The following is a 22,020-nucleotide window of genomic DNA, read 5'->3' on the forward strand; positions in this document are numbered from 1 at the left end:
GTGTGTGTGTGTGTGTGTGTGTGTGTGTGTGTGTGTATGTGTGTGTGTGTGAGAAACATTTCTAAAACGGGGAGTGTCCTATAGCCCAGTCATTGCCTCTCTCTTTTTCACTAAAACACTCACAGAAGACTCACACGGAGAGGCTCAAATCTGGAGTTTGTGTGGTAGGAAAACATGGATTTGATGGAGCTGATTTTTTTCTCTCTTGGCACAGCAGTTGCTCTCTATTATGGAGTAAGGCTGTTGCTTTTTTTTAGGATGTTTTTTCCTAAACTGTGTTTTCCACTGTCAAAAACCTTTTTCACCTCTATGGGAGAGTGGGCAGGTGAGCAGTTTGTTTTGTATGTCTGTGCTTTAGGTCACATCTGCATTAGTTAGCACAGTAATTAATGATATTAGGACTTTGTCAGTCCTTTGATTAGAGTAGCACTTTTTGATTGGAAAAAAATCACTTTGTGTTTTCACAAATGAAATTGCAATAGCTGAGTAAATACACTGATCTCCCATCAGCAGGGTACAACAACACGAAACAAACAGTTTATTTGAGATTATTGATAGGTAAGGCAATTTCGTCTGTATAGCGAATAATATGAATATTTAGCAGCAAAAGTTTTCAATAAAAGAAACTCCAACTCTGTTTTGTTTATAATGCATTACTGTTAAACAACATTACTCTTAAAGAATGAGAAAGCAAGTCCAGACTTTTCTGCAAAAACAACTTCATCATACCCACAGAGCCGTTGCCCCCATCTACAGAAAAAGCACATCCATGTATCTACAAGTAGCATCAAGCCTGAGGTTTCATATTCTGTCATCTGAAATTACTTGCCAAATATTTTCTGCTGGTGTGGTTAAAATGAAATATGAATTGTGACATGGACAGTTGTAACAGGAAAAGAGGAATTCTTTGGGCAGAGACAGACAATGACAATAGAAAAAAAAAATTAAATGCCTTCAGGGTAAGTTGACAAAGGCAGTTACAAATGTTCTCTAGCTGGGACATGTCTTAACTGCAACTTTCATTTATACTTGAAACTTTCCTGTCACTTTTAGTTGTTACGCAATCGCCAGCTCAAAGCAAGCACTGGCTCACCCCGAAGACTGTCGTCTGTTGAAATTGCCCTGCTGGTTCCAGAGCAACCTCAACAGCATTAGAGAGTCTTTTGGCATTATCTGAAGAGGCTTTTTCAGTCTCCCATAGAGCTAAAAAGAAGCTTTATAAAAAAAAAATTAAAAAAAAATAAAAAAACAGAATGCTGGGCTCAATACTGTCTTTCTAAATCCCACTCTCATTCCATTCCAGCACAGAGGGAAAACACCAGAACAGTGTGTTCTAAGCTGCACAAACTCCACGCCACTGCACAAATTCCTATTGTTTGTAATCTTTTCAGAACTGATGTGGTGTTTGCTGCGAGTTTGGTTAATTTGCATTTATCATAGTCAGATATGCTCTTCACTTTCAGCAATGAAGACATAATAGTTTTAAAAAAATATGTGTTGTTAAGGTTTTACCCACTGAGTTAGTGGTGATGCTGCTGTTAAAAAAATGCAATCAACAGGCATGAAGAATACAGTTATAAGACTTTTCTCATGTTTGCATGGCAGCGCCAAAGTTTTCCCACTTGGAGCACAGAGAATACCGGGTTTTGATGTTGTATTGACCTGTGCATGCAAGAAGTTTACAAAGCTGATATTTGTAAGAATAAATATGTTTTCCATTATTTACATAAAGACAGACTGACAGCAGTGGAAGTTGATCTTTTTGTTAATACAGTGTTTCACGTGAATATCTATTTCCTTGCTGCGTGTCAGCTGTTGTTTTAGTTTTGTTTTTATTTCTTTACAAGAATTGACCTTGAAGAACAGTGTCAATAAATTGCATTTATACTACTTTGAATAAGTACACAAGAATGAGGGTTAGTGGGGTTTTTTTTTTGCAGAATTACAACGCTCTGTTAAAATGAATATCCACAAACGTAGCTCTGTTAACAACAAGAACATCTGGGTTATTGTCATTGTAGCTGTATTTTTTTCCCCTTCCCTTGATCTATGCACTGCTTCTCTACTCTGCACTGTGCTATGATACAACAGAAGAGACAAAGTGTAGTAAAATAAATCTCATCAGAACATCTGCATCAAAATCAAAACATCAGTGCCTTAACAAAGTATAATTATCAAACAAACTTAAATATGCAATGTTGTGATGCTGCAGGAAAAATCTAAATTCTGCAATTATAGATATGTAATTGTGAGAAGAAAAGATTCATCTTTGTTGCACCCAGCAGTGTCCAGTCACAACTGGACTGTAAAAGATTTGATCCCAGCAGCTCCTCCTCTGAGTGACATCATCTGTCTTTGTTGACAAGTTTCCCATAACCAGGAGACCACATAAATAAAAATGGTATAAAAACTTGCATGAATAGACTTTAATTGATGAATAATCCGTATTGTGGTTCAATACACCTGAATCTAAACTCAACAGCTTGGCGTGAAGTTTGACCAAAAAATGTTGGGCGGTCCCAAAATGTCACAGCAACACAAAAGCCACAACACAAATGCAAAAGTCACAACACTATACATTTAACTGTAAGCTGCAACACACAAAAAAACAAAAGACAAAACACTACACAATTAATCGTAATATCCCATAATTAACAGCAATAGCAATACAAAAGCCACAGCAGTTCCATTATTTTATTTATTTATTTTTTCACTTTTTTTCCCTCTTGAAACAACAGTCCCAAGCTACCACAACATGAATACAGAAGATATGGCATAAAGTTAACTGTAACACTCCACAATTAGCTGCAACATGAATAAAAACAGCTACAACACATCACAATCAGCCACAATACAAAAGCTGCAAAGAAAAGTAACCTGCTTTTTTATGGCTTTTTTGTTGTTTGTTTTTTCCAGAATTGACACTGCACACTCAAAAAAGACAAACAGCCTGTTTGTCCAAGTTACTAATCTCTAACATGTAGTTTCTACATAAATAAAATATGATTTAAGATTTACATAATTAGTTTGAATACATCTTACTTAAAACTTTACAAGAATATATTTACTTAATTGATGTATGTTGAACTAACTTAAAGGAATCAAGTTCAAATACAGACGTGGATAATCTCGGAAACTATCGCGAGATCAGATTACACCTTCAGGAAAGGAGAGCTGACGGCGCGTGCGTTGCTGCCATTTCCTTCAGACGAACCTGAGGAGCACTTGCAAGGGTAAGGTGAGCTTACTCCTATGTAATGTAAAAAGTGTTACCATGCTTGAACGTGCCTTACTATACATACATATGCATCTGAATTTAAGTATTTGGTAAATGAATTTATGACTTTACAATGAGGGGGGGAAGCTAGCCATTGGTCACCGTGATGCTAACGACAAAATGTAACGCACGGCGCAACAGTTAGCTTAATTAGTTCAACATGTTAGTGCAATTTATGTTAGATGATTGTGGTTTCGTAAGTTTACCATGTTGTTGACATTTTTAGACGTATTTTTAATCTGTTAAGCCGAAAATGGAGAGATACAGTTTACACGGTTTTCGATGTAGCGCAGTGAAACACTGAAGATTTTCTATGATATATGGAAAAGGCAGGTGAAACCCCGCGCAACCACCGGGACACGCGGAGTTATTTGCTGCACCTGTCGCTTCATCTTAGCTTAATATTTTATGGCTATAATCCAGCTGCTATCTTCGACTCTCTGGAAACATCAGGTTGATGCGACACATTTTCAGATGCACGCTCGCTGTCTACTTATGGGGTGGTGTTATGTGTTTGTGGGTCAAGGCGGAGTAACGCTGTTTGTAACACAATTGTTAAACACGCGACTACGTAGGGACACAAATGTCACACAGTCATGTAAATAAAATAGATCGCTTCAAACTGTGCAGTTATTTAAAGACAAGGGGCATACACATAAATACATCTCTGCAAACAAAGGGAACCGCACCCCAACCAATGTCAGGGTCTTCATTCACGAGAAATAGATAAGAATGTCTGCGTTTTCAGGGTGGTGAAGACAGAAACATTTGCTTTATGGTAATGGCAGCTTGTGTTGTTCAGCTGCCTGCTCATGCAGCAGCATGTACAACCAAGCAAGCAGAATTTTGTGTTCTACTTATTTCTGAGGCACAGTATAGCTTAACACTGATGCATAATGTTTGGATGATGATATTTGGAGGAAGGTTTATTAATGGCAATATGTTATGTAAAATTTAAGCTACCCTTTAATAAAATGTTCTTTATATTCCTTATCAGGAAATATCAGATTTTTTTTTTTCCAGCTTTAGCATTTCGGTAAATTCTGAAACAATCAGTCTACAATAAGATTTTAAAAAAGATATTCCAAGTGACTTCACAATTGACTGGACCTATCAGATTATGTCATTGATTTTATCAGTGACATATTCACACTGCAATGCAATGGGTCGGCTTTTATGCAAGTATGAAACATTAATTAGTCAGAATGGGCTAATTATAAATCTTGTACTTTGAACAATGTCTAAACTCAAGGAAGGGGATACATACCCTTCCCCTTAAAGTTCCCCTGAGAGATTTGACCTTTATTTTTTTCTAATCTGGTTTTGAAGTATGATTTATTGCTTGTAAGGCTGCAACTAACGATTATTTTAATAGTCGAGTAATCTGTAAATAATTTTTTCGATTAGTCACGATTATTTCTGTCCCGCCCACCATCTGTGCTTCCAGTTGAAGCAGATCTTTTTACACTCCAGTATATTTTACCTCACTCTCGTCATCTGCATCATATGAATGTCACCCTGATTCCCTTTATTACGTTAAAAGAATGACTGCTGAACCAGTTGAATATTAAATTTAAGCTTAACAGCTTCCTACTAATTTATTTTGATACATTCAAACTTCGCTATAGTGTCATATCCAAGCTGTACAGAATTTGCCTCAAAAGGAAAACAAAATAAATAAAATATTCTTAATTTTCGTAGAATTGCATTGAAATGATTTACATCCTGATAAAGCCTGTTTTGTAGGTAAAGGAGGGCCAGACAACACATTTCACCTGTTTGACACTTTGTTTAGTGTGAGATATACCCAAACTTTGGAAATAAGTTATCAGTTTCTTCTTTGTTGTTTAAACAAAGACGCTGCAAGAAAATGACAATACTGCCCCTAGCACTTCCTGTGGTGCTTTGCGTCGTTTGCTTGGTGTTTAGAGTTCTTCTACTGTCTGAAAAGCTGTAGTTGGTAAATGGCGTTAAGTTGCCTGGCGCAGCGTTTTATTAGCAAAGCCGTTACAGCGTTTATATTGTGTTGCGTCAACAATGACATTTCGCATTGATGAATTTTCATTGTCGACGGTGTTGGCTTTGTCAACAAATTGTTACAGCCTTAATTGCTTGTTTTTAATTTACTTTCTTAATTTATGAAATTAACTAATTTACTGGTCATTGTTCTTTGCATTACAGGATTTTACAAGATATTGCCTGATTCTGCCACACCAGTAACTACTGTTGGGAGGATATCTCTTCTTGTAGAAGATTCAGTTTTGGTCTGCAAATACTCCGCAGACTTAAAAGGTGTCTTTTGTTTACAATTTAGATGTTTTGTTTTTTTCTGCTTAAAATGTTTAAATTAATTTGTGCTGTGGTCCAGCAAACCTAGGTCAAGACAGTAATTTTCAAACTACCATTTTTGAAGAAATGTGGAGGTGTAAAGAATATTTTTTGACTGTATCTGGTAGACCTGAACTACTAAAACATTTCAGAATACAGCACTATCTGAGACAACGCTATCCATGTCCTCATACAAGTTGCCCTTGTACTTTTAAGACGTGGAATGCTTTGCATATTCATTTGAGTAGACTTCATCCCAAAACATGCTCTCCAGAGATTCAGGAATTGTCGACATTCAGTTGTCATTTGTGTGCATGTAGCAGCCTTCCTACAGAGAGGGAGTACTTTGTACACATTGGAACACATCTGAAGAATAGTGAAACCGTTGGATGCATGTTTGAAGGTTGCACTTTTAAAACCAACATTTATGGAACGTTTCACTCGCACAAGAATAGGAAGCACAACCCACACACACTGAAACATTTCAAGCCAGGTATAGTTAAAAAATAACCCGGTTTTACAAGAAATCTCTGACAGTCCTGAAGAGGTTGCCGATAACCAAGATGATTCTGAGGTTCAGGCGCCCAGTACATCTTTAGGTTGTAATGCAGACTTGACTAAGAACTTGCTTGATGTGTTTGAGCAAAATTTTGCTGCAGTGTTGCTCAAGTTGGAGCATATTACCCATGTACCAGGTACAAAGCTTGATGAGTTTCTGGAGGAACTTAACTACTTGTTAAGATCAGCCACATTTCCATTTTCCATTAAGATTCTTGAGGGTTTATTTAAAAAACATGGAGTAACAGCTGATGAATCTTTCATGGCCGAAGTAGCCTCTGCTGTCTGTGAATCAAATCCTTTGCTCCAAACTATAGGGAAGACTGGTGATTTAAGTACATCTTTTCGCCGCAACCAGTTTTACAAAAACAAATTCGGTGTGATACAACCAATCGAGTACATACTTGATGCCAAGGAAAAGAAAAGTTTTCAGTATGTGCCAATACTGAAATCAATGCAGCAGCTGTTTGAAAGAAAAGATATTGTGGACAAGGTAGTACAAAATCACAATGCACAGCAAAGTAAGGTGTCTGTCAAACAGCACACCTTCAGATCTTCTCAAGACGGTTCACACTTCAAAGACAATGTTTTTCTGGCAGAAGGCGAGTTGAGAATTTTGTTAAAACTATACATAGATGAATTTGAGATATGTAATCCACTGGGAACCTCTCGCAGGAAGCATAAACTTTGTGGAATATACTGGACATTGAACAATTTACTTGCATGTTTACGTTCCTCCTTACAGTCAATTTATCTGGCAGTCCTGTGTAAAAGTGATGATTTGAAGAAGTTTGGTTATGAACATATTTTGCATCCTCTTCTTCAGGATGTAAAAAGTCTAGAGCAAGATGGGCTTTACATCCCATTGCTTGGCAAATGTTTTAAAGGAACAATCCAGTTTGTTGTGGCTGATAATTTGGGAGCTCACAGTTTAGCGGGTTTTAATGAGAGCTTCTCCAGTGGTTATATTTGCAGATTTTGCACTGGAACAAAAGTGGACATTCAGAAAAGTGAGGTGCAGTCAGGTGCATTCAGTCTCAGAAGAAAAGATCTCCATGCTGTTCATGTGAAAATGGCTACAGAGAGTGGTGCAAGTTGTTTTGGGGTAAAAAAAATCATTGCATTATGACTAAAACTCTCACCCACTTTAGCATCCATGCAGGCTATCCTCCAGATGTCATGCATGATGTTTTTGAAGGCATTGTGCCAGTAGAGCTTGCATATTGTTTGGGTGTCCTTATGAATAAGAAATATTTCAACCTTGACACACTCAACAAAGCCATCTTGCATTTCCCTTATAAATGGGGAGACAAAAGAAACAAGCCACATGCAATCCCACTGACATTTTCATCTAGAAAAACAGTTGGTGGGAATGCACATGAAAACTGGGCACTTTTAAGGCTACTCCCATTCATTATTGGGCATTTGGTTCCTGAAGGTGAACTTGCATGGGAAGTTCTGTTGGACTTAAAAGACATAATGGAGCTTGTGGTTGCTCCAATACATACAGATGAGTCAATAGCTTATCTTGAGGGGAAAATTTCAGGACACAGACAAAAGTTCAAAGAACTCTTCCCTGATGTGCAGCTAATTCCAAAACATCACTATGTAGAGCACTACCCTCAACTGATCAGGATGTTTGGTCCTCTTGTGGAGCTGTGGACAATGCGCTTTGAGGCAAAGCACAGTTTTTTTAAGCAAGTTGTGCGACACATCAACTGCTTCAAAAATGTGCCCCTCACTCTGGCAAATAAGCATCAACTAATGATGGGATATCACACGAGACTGGCCAGTTCACAGAAATCTCTCCCAGAGGTTACAAATGTGTCTACACTTCCAGTGGATGTTTTAAAACAAGAAATAGTTCAAGCTATTAACCAGAAATTTCCTGGAACCACAGAAGTTCACCTTGTTAACAGTGTGACAAGTAATGGTGTGAATTTCAAAAAAGGAATGTTGGTTGTTCATGGCTCTACAAGCGGACTGCCTGACTTTGGGGAAATTATTCAGATTTACATTTTGAAGGACAAACCATGTTTTATTGTGAAGAGACTTTATGGGTGGTATAGAGAACATTTCAGAGCCTTTGAGCTGACATGTTCAGCCTTTGAAACTCTCTTGATTGGGCTTGATGAACTGGCTGATGACTACCCTTTGGCAGATTATTTTGTTGGACCCACCCGAATGGTGACAATGAAAAGATTTATCAGCTTATAAGATGTGTTTACAAAAAAACCTCAAATGTATTTTTGTCATATTGAAAACTGTTCTTGTTGTAACATGTCTTTGTTTTTATTATATTCACTGTAGATTGTTGAAAGATGTCTCAACCAGCAAAGCTTCGAATAATCTTAGGAGAAAGAAACACTCAAAAATTGATTCTTCCAAATGGAATTCCAGAATCTGTCAGTGAACTTCTTGAGTTTACAAAGAAGCATTGTGGAATAGAAGGGAGCTTCAGACTTCAGTATATGGATGCTGACTTTGGCAATGAGTTCACCAACTTGGACTCCATTTCAGATGTTCAGGATAAAAGTACCCTCAGAGTTATCTTTAATTCAGAAACACCTCGCTTGCCTGATGGATCTCCACCCCCTGCTTATTCAGCGGCTGCAACCTCCCAGTCTCACGATGACAGCACTTCATTTGCATCTGGTAGCTCATTTGACACGGATATCCTGTCTTCTTCTGATTCAGCTTCCTCACGGTCCTCCAGTTGGCCCCTGGTTTTCAACATTCCTCGGTTTTCTTATGAAACTGAGCTGCAGCTTGAAAAAGCCAACACAGCATTCAGAGAGACTGGAACCTTGTTGAATCCTGATGTAAAACTGAAATCAGCAATCATGAATGGTTTGATAGAAACTATTGTCAAGTACAAAGTCTACCTCTCTGATGCAGAGTTCAGTGACGTAGCAGAAGCTCTTATAATGGCACATCCTTGCTTGAAAGAGCCAGGTTCTGTTAGCGGATTTGGTGGTTGGAAGACAAGTTTAAAATATAAACTTGGGAACTATAGAACAAAGCTCCGGCGACTTGGATGTCCAGAAGTGACTGTGAATTCTCTGCCACAAAAACCTGATGACCGGCGCAGTCCTGCCTATGGCGTTAAGAAACCTAAAAAAGCTGAGGTGAATTACTGTCCACCATATCCAGCAGGTGAATCAGCTGAGACTTTGGAACAGATAAGACTGAATCTGCTGTCCGAAGTAAACATCCGAAATAATGAAAACAAAGTAGCTGCCATGATGGACAAGACTTTTGCACTGAGACGTCATGAGGTGGTCCAAGATGCACCCATGGTAGCGGATTTCAAAGCAAGGTGGCCAGGTCTCTTCAGTGTGAGGGAGGCAAGTAAATATAATATAAGCACAATGTTGGACTGTTTCTCAAAATGCATGACCATCATTATTCTTTTTTTCTGTTTAATTTCAGGTGAATTCAGAATTCAAGAGAATAACCACAGTTGAACTGCAGTCCAAGTTCTACTCACAACTAGATGCATACTCGGAAAACTTGATGAAGGTGTTTGCCAGAAAAGGAGGAGTCCTTGGGAAGAAGATAAAGGCAATGATGGTTCCAATGACTCAAGTAAGATAACATGCCAGGAAACTTAAGTTTTGATGTCCAGAATTTTATAATGATAATGTGACTAAGTATCAGAGATATGTAAGCAAAGAAGACACCTCAATTATTACTAATTGAAAACTCCCCAACTTGTCATTTTTTCCATGTTGATAACTCAGTTGCACATAAATGTCTGCACTTCTTGTCATTTTAGACCAAAAAAGAATTATTGAAAATAGAATTACAACAAAACAGGTACCAAGTGCTACAGTTAATATTTATGAAACCTAAAATTGGAGTGAAAAATAATTTGTCTGACCTAATTATTTTTGCATTACATTAAACATTTTATTCACCGATATTCTGCATGCATATATATTAAGGCTCTGTGTGGCTGATCTTTGTACCAAACCACATACATCTTTTAAGAGCTGTATAGCTGATACATAGTGTTTAAAGACACATTTCCAATTTCTTTTTTTTTTGTTTTTTTTTTGTTACATAACAAGGTAGATTTATGCATTTAGAATACAAGTGGTCATTTATGTTCCGCTGCTATTGCTTCATGCCAACTATTATGTTAGACAACTCAATATTTTTTTAGTGCATTGTTATCACTACTTGAACAGTACATGGGATGTGTTTTCCAGACACACTTGGTTGCAGTTTTTTGTGTATCATTATTGCCAGCTTTCTTCAAATGTAGGATTTAGGTGTTGGATAATTTGGATAAATGGTTTCATTGACAGTTAACAATTTATTCCAGAAATTCCTGACTAAAATGTCATTAGGTTTGACCAAATCTAAGCTAAATTAGTTAACAGTTGGCTAAAGAGAGATCATTATTTTTTCTTTTTACACTGATGGGTAGGAGTAGTAAAACAGGTCATATTATAACCTAATAATACAACCTATATTTTTAGAAAAGTATATTAATTCATATGGACATTACTTTGAATTACCTACACCGATATTTTTATAACATTACATGTCAAGATACAAGATATAAGAACTTGTATTGTAATTGAGCCAGCATCTCAGCACAATGAAATTATCAGGACAGTTAAAGATGTGAAATTATGATAAAAGTAGAAATTACTTTATGTGGCTACTACAGTATAGTGTAAACCTTAAGTAACCTTTTCCAGAACGTGTCATTTAGTGATCATCCATTTTTCTAGCTTACATAATCCTACGCTATTTCTAGGTTAAGATTCATATCTCCTATGGTCAATGAATAACAGACAGGGTGTACCCATAAAGGTTTGTCAGTCTCATCATAGGGTAACACAGAGGACAGACAGCTGCCTAATGAATATCAAGTAAAGATATTCAAATCATGACTACTTAAAGCCACCCCCTACATTTGCACCTAGGTTAGTTTTAAAGACATTTTCTTTGCCAATTGGTTTTGAACCTAATGGTTTGGTCTGTGTGTGAGCATCCTTTTCTAAATTTCATTATTAGGTTGACAGCACTGATGTGAGAAGAGAATGCATCCTCAGAGGCTTGACTGTGTATCTGAATGAGGATCCACAAAAATTTATCAAGGACTACAGGGTAAGTTTAACAGTCATCATGTAATATTAATAAAATAATTATACATCATAAAAAAATGTGGTCATCCCTCACACATGGAAGGTTGTAAGGGATGAAATTTAAATAGGACAGAGGTTGTTTTTTTTTTTTGTCCTCTTTTTTGTTAAAACTGTCTCTGTCTCTATAGTACATATGTACTATAGTACATAGTACACTCTATAGTATACTGTGGTGGGTGTGAAGAATTTTCCATGATGAAGACAAATGTGTTCAGATAGCTCCAGTCTGGTTGTCTCCAGGTTATGTCCAATGATATTACCAGCTTTATTGATCATTTTATTGATCCTACTGACATCCCTGGAGTTGTTACTGCTCCCCGTTACACTATAGCATACTTGATGACACTGGCCATTACGCTCTGGAATACCATCTCTCGCAGGTTGCTGCAAACATGGAAGGATTGAAGCTTCCTTTTACCAAATTCTTTCACATCTGACCATGAACTATTGTTCAGAGGTACATCCCTCAGCTGTGTAGCAGTTAAAATTCATTCAACTCTTACACAATTTCTCTGGTTCCTTTTGTTCAGGCACTGTGAAAAACACTTAAAATGGAAAACTATATATTATCAAATTTCATGTTTTTGAATTGTTTCAGTTCACATTATTCTAATATACTACTTTGAGCAGCACAAGCTCTTAGATCTATGCCACCAGTTCCAGAAGTCTTGTGCAGCTTTGAACTTGAATATGAACCCCTCCCAGACACTTCACTGCTCCAGGTGGAGATTCAGCTTCGCGATTTATATCAACAACAGCAGCGCCTGGTAAAATGTATAGTTATAACCTGTGATATTAGTCAGCAGTGACGAGGCATGGCGAGGTGTCGGCTGCTAACGCACGTTAACAGTCTTGTAATCCGTCCCTCATCTGTCTCTCCTGCACACAAGCAGAGTCAAAGCGCATGTTTTAGGCAGCATTTGACAGCAGGCGGAGCCTCTGTTCCTGCAGCAAACTTTTATTCCGGATTAAACACACACTTTTAACAGGCGCGTTGTCCACCAAGACATCGGCTAGTTCTTAGATACTTTGGACATGTTTACAAGTCACTCCTTCTTTCCACGGGAATTCTTCTTTTTAATCTTTTTATAAGACAGAAATTTGCGACCGTTTGAGAACTGTTTCTCCACACATTGAGCGCGTGCACAAACACATTGGCACATTTTAAAATATGATACTTTTAAAACATTTTAAAACATATTTTAAATAATTTTCCTCATGCATTGGGTAGTAACAACACATGCAACAGCTTCACAAATATACATTTATTGGTTTACTTTGGTTGAGTTTATTTGTTTTACAAATTATAATAATTAAAAAAAAAAAAAATCGTTAGAGTACTAGATAACTCAAAGAAATAATTGACAGAGTACCCGATTACAAAAGTACTCGATAGTTGCAGCTCTAGTTCACTACCATCTGAGTCTTCGTCATTCATTTGTTGGAGAATAGCAAAGCGTTTTTTGTAAAGCCCAGTTGCCTAGCAACGCTGATGCTGTGATGCTGTGGCTTGTCTCATCATTTTACATTTTCTATGGGGTCAAAATGACTCCCTCTTCAATCTACAAGTTACCTTTTCTTAATGTAATTTTTGGTGTAGAGTCAGTGCAAAATTGATCTGATTTTTTTTATCTTTTTTTTTTTTTTAAAAAGAAAAGCTATTTGGAAAATTTTAAACATTTACTTTTTTTGATTGTTCTCTTACAGAGCGACGATCAGTACATTGAAAGAGACATGGCAGAAACGGTGTTTGGGATCTATGTGGTTCATCCAGAGGGTGCAGAAGCTGATGACTGCACTGAGGATATCGGGATAATTTTGGAGGGGGTGGAGGTACTAAGTGGTTTGCCAAGTGTCCCATTTGCAATGGCAATGTTTCTTGGACTTGTATATGCTCTAAACATCAGCTACCCTCCTGAGTTAAAGTATACATTTGAAGCAGTGCAGAAAATCATAATGGAGATGGATGGAAACAGGTTGTCGGCCAAGGTACAAACTCTCAAAACGCTGCTGGCACGTCAATGAACATGAAAGAAAGTCCATGTTGATTTTAGTGGCTGCCCATCTAACTGTTCTTTATAAATGTATAAAGTTAAGAATAATAAAAGAAGTTTTAATGTTGCCAAATCTGACTTTGGAAGAAGTAGTCTCAACAGTTTACTGCTATGTATATTACATAATACATTTGTTAACTTTAACTCAGTTTTGTAACATAGCAGCCCAAAGACTACTAAAGTGTGGCCTTTAAAAGAAACATGAACAGCAGTGTGAAAAACTCATGACTTAACTTTGTCTTTGGAAGCACTTTTTCTTTTATTTTTTTCAAGTACTTCCTGACTTAAAATATACATTTGAAGCTGGGGAGAAACAGCAAAAGCTATTTTATTTTATATTTTATATTTTATTTTTGGAGATAGAAACAGATTATCAGCAAAAGTACAAGCTCAAAATGTTGCTTGCAGAAAAATTACAAAAAAAAAAAGGAAGCATATTTCCAAGACTTCCTAATTGTTTTCTTTATTTACAAGTGTTTAAATGTTTTATGTTAAATTTTAAAAGTAGCCAAGTTTGGCTTTGGGAGAAGTATTCTCAACAGTTTATTACTTGGGATTTCATGAAAAAAAAATAACTTTATTGCACTTACTTTATTATACAAGCCAAAAGCACTTTATTTTGCGTTGTAATACATACCATGACAGCAATGTGAAATAATGAAAACTGTCAATATACTTGTATTTTTTTTTTCTTTTTGTAGAGTGTACAGAGCTGCTGCAAGGAAAATTACTTATGTTTTTTTTTTTTTTTCTTTGTCTTAAAACTTAAGACCATGTTCTGTGTCATTACTGTAGCCACTGTGTTAATGTGCTTGAATGTAGCCTGTCCGGAAAACTTTCCATTAAGGGCATTATTTGTGTTGTTTGTGAAATAAGCACTAAAAACTTGTTTGCATTTAAGAAACTGAAAATGATGTCCTGCTGTTTACTTTTAAATGTTTTATTATGCATTTTGTACGCCAGTGTCAACATGTTAAAACTAAATCCTCTGGTGAAAAAACTTTGAGACAAATGAAAACTTTTTCTACTTTGACACCACACAAAAAAATTTTTGTTGGATGAACTAGAAGAAGTCATGGAAATCATTTCCACATAATTAATTTATTTGTTGTCAACATTAAGGATTTTAGTTATTTTAACCAAATATCCTTGGTTTGGGTCATCTAAATATATCAGGGTTAGTCAAACACATGTTCTATGGTTTAGTGTGAACCTATTAAAAGATGTCTTTTCAACAGTTTTTATATTAGCTTAGATTACACAATACCCTTAAGTAAATTTTACCCATGAAAATTAGGTTGAATTAATCTAAAGTGATAGTTTAAAACAAACTTATATAAAAGAAGTTAAAGAGACACAGTTAAACTGGGTTAAACTGGAAAGAATAAATTAAGTTGAACAAACTTAAATAAATTAGGTTGACCCAAATAAAGTATATTGGATTAAAAGAACAATTTCTTTTATGTTGAAAAAGATTAATTTAATGGTGTGGAAATCATTTCCATGATTTTTTTAAGTTCATTTAACAAATCATTTCTTTGAGTGCACATAATAGATAAAAAGCAAGATATTTTTGGAAAAAAACTTGAGAACTGAGTGAAACACTAATGGTAAATAATGTTCATTTATTTCAATATGTGTAAAGATAATTGCTGTAATGTGAAAATGAAAAGTTATTGCATGTTTGAGATAGTGAGTCCACAACATTTACTGACCAGATGACCCGGCGATGAGCCACTTGTCACAAAATAATTCCAACTTTAAAAAAATAGGACGTAAACCAATTAAGAACAGCTCAGATAGTCCAACCTGACAGTAGAACTTAAAAAAGATTTTTCAGTTATCAGATAGATGTCATTTAATTCAATAAAAATATATAAACCAATATAACATTACTGTTAAGTAATCTATATATGTTTTGTGATATTTCTAATCTCACAAAAACATGTTTTGTTTTTTTTCCTGTTTTTTTTTAATGATGTCCTTAATGTTACTGTACTCTGACTTTTGCTATTGACTATTATGAGTGGGTGAGAGAATATGTATTCTAAAAATTACCGGGCAAGCGAGTCTGTTGGATCAAACCCACGTTTCTTTGAGAGTGACTAATTACACTGTAATTACACTAATGTAGCAGTATTACTGTACAGTTAAAAGGTTATCAAAGGACTGCTTTACTCCCATTATGGAAATTAAAACATAAAAAACTCACATGCTTCCTACTCAGCTTGAATACCATCCAGGCAGCTTACAGTTTAAATCCCCGAAATGTGTTTTCACCCTCCTACAAGCACAGTAGAAGTGACAGAAATATTGTTTTGTAGTGCGCTGGCATTGCAAACAAAAAAAAACAAAAAACAAAGGTCCCACTGACATGGTTTTGCAGAATCAATGTCCCAGTGAATAAATGTGTTTTGAATAGTTTTGATAAGCTGAGTTTGTTCTTGAACATGTTTACAAGAGATATGTTTAGAAATGGGTCTTTTTTGTTATGAGCATGATGAAAAATTCATTCCTCTCACTCCTACTGTAAAAGGAGGGTGACACAAAGCTCAGGAAAAACTGCATTATTAATGCAGTAGCAAACTGGAAAAGCAAACAGTTATCTTCAATTATGTAACTGAAGATGGGGAAATATCTGCCTTGTGCAATTTGTTAAAAGAAGATTAGTTTAAAATTTAATGTAATGACTACAAATTTCAGTGCAAACAATGTTTCAGCCCTTTTTTTATTTTCATCCTGTTAAAGCTTTCATGCTTTGAGTTGACGGGGGGGGGGGGGGGGGGGTTCAGTAGGATATGGGAGAAGTAGGGGAACTATTTTATTCATTCATTCAGTAATTTTCCAAAACCCTTAGTCCGATTAAGGGTCACGGGGGAGCTGGAACCTGTCCCAGCAATCTTTGGGTGAGAGGCAGGGTACATCCTGGACAGGTCGCCAGTCCACTGCAGTAGAACTATTTTAATTTTCATCTTATATATTTCTAATTTGCAATGCATTCACTTGCAATGAAATGTGGCCTAGAAATCTGATGAGTTCTAGATGCAGCTCTACTCTAGTTCTACAAATCCATGACTAGTCTTCAAAATAACTAACTGCTGGTAATGTGGGGCAACCAAAGTAACAGACAAACATCAATGGTTAAATGGGTGCACTTTTTACCACCAAACTTGCTTTCCATGACATTTTTATTTTTCTTCTTTGCATGCAGATTTTCTTTAAAGATTTTGTTGTTGATGCCACCAAATCCTTTCTGAAAATTATTTTAAGGAATAAGAGAAAGCGTCTTCCTTCTTTATTTTTATTTATTGATGAAAGTGATTCATTATTAATTTCCCACAAGTTTTAGGGTTTAAAGACAGTCATTTTACATTACCAGTCAAAAGTTTGGGAACAATTTCCTATTGTTTTTATAGGGAAAGTTTGCCAAAACTAATGACCAGAGGTGTACTTGGTTCTCATTCTCTGTGAGACGAAGGAGTTAAAACCATGGAGCACTTATGTAGTTCAAGTTTATCAAGAAAGTTTGACTTCTCTCCATGCCAGCACTTCAGATCAGTGCAGTGTATTAAAAATGTCTGAATCTTAAATGTCTGTTCTAAATAAAAAAAAAAAAAAACTAAGTCAAAATGGATTGCTCATAAGTTTAGGTTTAAAAAGAGAGAAGAACAGAGTCTGAACTTTTTAATCATGCTTGGAAGGAAATGGGAGAATGTCGAGGACTACGAAACAAGCTGTTTCTTTCTGTTCAGCAAATTCTTTATCAGAACTGGGGAACATGCTGTTTTAGCACAGTGTGTAAGAACAGAATGGGTTGTAGTGTAAACAATTACAGACAATACTGGAAATTGTCTGACACAGCACAGCATGACAAACATGGTAGTAGGCCACAGTGCCTCTGGTGTTTTAAAATGGGAAGTGCAAAAACGTTAAACTGCTTATGGTGTCACTTTCTGACTCTAATTTCTCTGTTTCAGTGGTGACCGGTGGCTCAGAGGGCATAGGAAGAGCTTATGCTTTTGCAGTAAGTGATTGCTTAAGCAGCCCTATTATGTTTGGATGTATTTAGAGCCTTTCTGTACATTTAAGGAGTTTTCATGTTCAGTGCTTCATTTCCCCCCCACCTTTTGAACTCTGGTACTATTGGCTCTCAGCTAGCTGAGCGAGGAATGAATGTCGTAATCATGAGTCGAACCAAAGCAACACTGGATCAGGTAGCCAAGGAAATAGGTACAATTAGCTTTTAAATGTTGTTAAATCATATGTAATCTACAAATACACAGCGTGTCTAATGTAATAACACATATATGCACCATTTTTCTTTTTTTTCCAGGTGAAACAACAGGGCAAAAGGTGAAAGTGATAGTGACAGACTTCAGTGATGAAAATGTCTTCAGTGAAATTGAAGAGCAGCTTAAGGACCTCAATATTGGAATTTTAGGTCATTTATTAGTTTATTTAATATTTTACACAAGAATTGCTTTCAAATAAATTCCTGCAAATGTGGTCATTACGTTGGAGACTTATGTTTATATTTTTGTTTCTCCCTCACATCATCTTCTTTTTTTTTTTTTTACCTCAGTTAATAACGTAGGGATGCTGCCAAGCTTCATCCCCTGTGAATTCCTTGAATACAAGGAGCTGGACAAGGTCAGTCGTACCTAAATTACTTTTACTCTAAGTGCGTCATTAATGGTTTTATGCAAACCAATCAATGCCATGTTTATATTACGTGTTGCTCGCCAAAATCTATCATTATGTTCCCACATCTGGCATCAACACACATCGACTAAACTTCTCAAGTGCAGAAATCTCAAAACACTGAAAACAAGGTTCTGTGCCAGGTGGTCATAATGCAGTTGAGTTAAAGCAAAAATGAATCAAAGCAAAACATTGACTAATCCTCTGACAGGAACATTTTTCACTGAGACAATGTGGGCAGGAGGAATTAAAACTTTTAAACTACTTAAACTTCATCAAGATACTAGATTTTCTTTATTGTGTAAATTCTTTCACATCTCAAGATCTTTTTTATGAGCACAGACTGAAAATGCACAAAAACAAATGGATTGGAAATGCAGCATATTTGTTATTAAAGTTGATGTTGCAACACTTGTATTTGACTTGGACTTCCGCTAATCTACTGACATCTGTGTCTTTGTAAACAGAAACTATGTAAACTGGGTGTTTCTTTGCATGAAGTTTAAAGTTCAATCATAAGCACTCACTCTACACGCATCTGGAGACACAATGTAATGTATGTGAAGAAACAATGTACTTCAAGCTCTCTTCTGGTGGTTGGATCATCAAAGACATATGACAGTTGTGAACAAGGTTACTGAGCACCGACGGCTCAAACAACAGGCTGCATAATCAGCATAGTGTGTATGTACACTCTCTGGCCACTGCATTTAGTGCACTTGCTCAACTGATTGTTAACACAAATATTTAGTCAGCCAGTCTTATGAAAGCAATTCAGTTCACTTAGATATGTGGAGATAGTTAAGAGGACTTGCTGACACTCAATTCAACTGAGCACCATGAGGAAGAAAGGAGACTGAACAGACTTTGAATGTAGCATGGCTCATGTGTGAGACAGGCTGGTCTCAGTAATTCATAAACTACTGATCTGCTGGGATTTTTTTTACATGCAACCATTTATGGGGTTTACAAAGAAAAGTCTAAAAGAGAGAGAACATCCAGTGAGCAGCAGTTGTCTGAATAAAAATGCCTTGTTGATGTCAGAGGGCCGCTAAGAATGGATGAACTGGTTGTATATGAAAGAAAAGCAACATTACCTAAAATATGCAGAGTACCATCTCTAAACATGCAGCACGGTGAACCTTGTAGTAGATGGACTATAACAGAATAAGACTTCACAGGGAGTCCTTCCCCTCTGCTAAGACCAGGAAACCGAAGCTACAGTGCATACAGGCATCGAATCTATAAAGAATTAAGACAGTTCTGAAAAAAGTGGCAGTGAATGTACAGGATAAAAAAAGCATCCTCCAGTTATATTCTTGCAAAAAACCTTAACTCACTTTTTTTTCTTGAAAGTGTTACATCTGTGCAACTAATATGCTGATCTGCAATTTTCACAAGTAAATAAGTGTATCAGCTCTTAAATCCTCTGCCTCCTTTCTTTTCATGGCAATAAAATAAACATTCTTGTTGCTTATGTTTATGTATGTTTTCAGACAATAACAAAGGTGATAAACTGCAATGTGAAAACTACGGTGAAGGTAAGAGTGTGTCTGTGATGTTATGCTTTTCAAGACCAGTTAAAGTCTCTGTGTGACGGAAGAACTGCACATCATTTCTTACCCCATGTCCATTTTTCCAAAACAGTTAGTTTGTATTATAATGATCAAAATGAACTATCACAATCTATTGATCTAAAAATCTGAACTTTTTTTTTTTTGCTCTTCAGATGTGCAAAATGATCCTCCCAGGCATGGAGAACAGGTTTCCTACCCATGTTTTCTTCATTGGATGTAATGTTTTCTGCAGTTCGATAATACTATGCTGGTTTAAACTGAGTGACTTGCCACAGTCTGATCACAACCATATGACCACATTTGCTTTTTTTCCGGCTTTTCAGGAGAAAAGGGATGATTGTGAATGTTTCTTCTGGAATCGCCTCTATTCCGTTTCCCCTGTACACTCTTTATGCTGCATCAAAAGTAAGATCAGCCGAACGGAAATATGCCTCATATGTTAATGATAGCATGCTCTTTAATTTGGGCTCTTCTAGGTGTTTGTGGAGAGATTTTCTCAAGGTTTACAAGCCGAATATAAAGATAAAGGCATTCTTATACAGGTAAATGGATTCTGTTCCAAACATGTTTAAGTCATCAATAAAAATGAAGTTTTTGTTGATCAAATGCACTACAACCTCCACTGCATCTGTTTTTCCAGGCTGTAGCTCCATTTGGGGTCTCCACTCGAATGGCAGGTTACCAACAAACTAACGCTGTGACATTGTCACCGGAAGATTTTGTAAACAGCTCCCTGCAGTACCTTCGCGCTGGAGGGAAGACATACGGCAGTATCTGTCACATAGTTCTGGTAAACACAAATATCTCATCATATTAACAGGTGTTAGTCAGCATGATTCGAGGCTGACTCATGGTTATGGATGTGTTTGTGTGTGGATACAGGGCTGGCTACTGCAGTCTATCCCCCTTAAGGTTCTCCATGCAGATTCTGTGCTACAGGGTCTACAAGACTATGTGAAGAAAAAAACAATACAGAAAGACTTAGTCTCTGCATCAAGAATGACAAATGGGAAACTGTTTTAGAAAATAGCAAAGTAAAGACATTCAGTACACTGTGAATAAAGTCATAATTGTGGAATGGATGAAAGTTGGATGAAAGCCTTATTATGTACTTATGATCATATCATGTCTGTAATATTGTCTGAGGCTTTTATAACATTTTGGGTCATTGCCCCCAGGAAAGCAAAGTTAGAGTGTTTTCTTCAGTTTATTACCAGTGACTGTTTTTATTTGTTCGATATATATACACACACATATATATATATATATATGGAAATATATATATATATATATATATATATGGAAATGTGTATATATATATATATATATATATATATATATATATATATATATATATATATAAATATATATACACATGTATGTTTACGATTCTGTCAAAAATTGCATGTTTAAAATGTGAAAATTGTATATTTAATATGTGGAAATATAAACTTTAGCTTGATGATATGTTTATATGTATACATACACACACATATATATATATATATATATATATATATATATATATATATATACACATATCTACGTATATATACATATATATGTTTATGATTCTGTCAAAAATTGCATGTTTAAAATGTGAAAATTGTATATTTAATATGTGGAAATATAAACTGTAGCTTGATGATATGTTTCTTGAACACAAATATTTCTGAGACAGATGATGTGTCTTGTTTTGTTGACTCTTCATTCACCAACCTCATGGGTAAAGTTATAGTTCAACCCAAACATTTACCACCATCATTATGCTAAACCACTCAAGTATTTCTGAGTGCATGTTAGTTGTTAAACATTGTATTAAATAAATATTGAATCTTTTTACTGTGATTGCTTCTTTTGTAGTCAGACGCATTGAAAGGCAGTAATGGTTCTAAGTGTGTTGTTAGATATACATAATCACAAATCTTGCAGAACTGAATGGGTGACAATAAATCTAATACCATATCTTGTGAAGCGAATCTCCATCCTGCCACCCACACATATAATATTGTTTTTGTAAAATGAACACACGCACATAAACATAAGCATAATACTCTTTCATTTGAAATAGAGGGGACCATTTGATCGTGCTGGTGTCAGTCACCAATTTAATCCACAAAAGCCATTGCAAGACATGACATTTTGATGACCTTCTGCTTGGTTGTTGATGAAAAGCCTTGTCCTGACTTTGATTACTGGCTAAAAACTGAATGATGTTCCTTGAGCTATCTATAAAAACATTTGTAGAAGATGCACATAGCCATTTATGCTGCAAAGACACCTGACTCAGAAAAGTCACTAATCAAAGGAACTCGTGGTTTTGGACAACCATGACAAATAATCCTCCCACATGAGAGATAATG

General features: G+C 36.0%; 1 protein-coding gene across 1 annotated transcript; it reads left to right on the top strand.

The window, feature by feature from the left end:
* The first annotated feature begins 150 nt into the window (after positions 1–150).
* LOC306763885 (17-beta-hydroxysteroid dehydrogenase type 3-like) lies at positions 151–20,895 on the top strand. Its single transcript, XM_079250840.1, has 11 exons — positions 151–325; positions 17,357–17,403; positions 17,534–17,609; positions 17,713–17,820; positions 17,962–18,029; positions 19,577–19,621; positions 19,810–19,844; positions 19,981–20,062; positions 20,134–20,199; positions 20,298–20,447; positions 20,540–20,895. The coding sequence occupies exons 1-11, from the start codon at positions 175–177 to the stop codon at positions 20,678–20,680; spliced, it is 969 nt and encodes a 322-aa protein (XP_079106966.1). The 5' UTR covers positions 151–174; the 3' UTR covers positions 20,681–20,895.
* Positions 20,896–22,020: the final 1,125 nt, after the last annotated feature.

Source organism: Telmatherina bonti (genome assembly GCF_933228915.1).
Source record: "Telmatherina bonti genome assembly, chromosome: 13".
Classification (NCBI taxonomy): Eukaryota; Metazoa; Chordata; class Actinopteri; order Atheriniformes; family Telmatherinidae; genus Telmatherina; species Telmatherina bonti.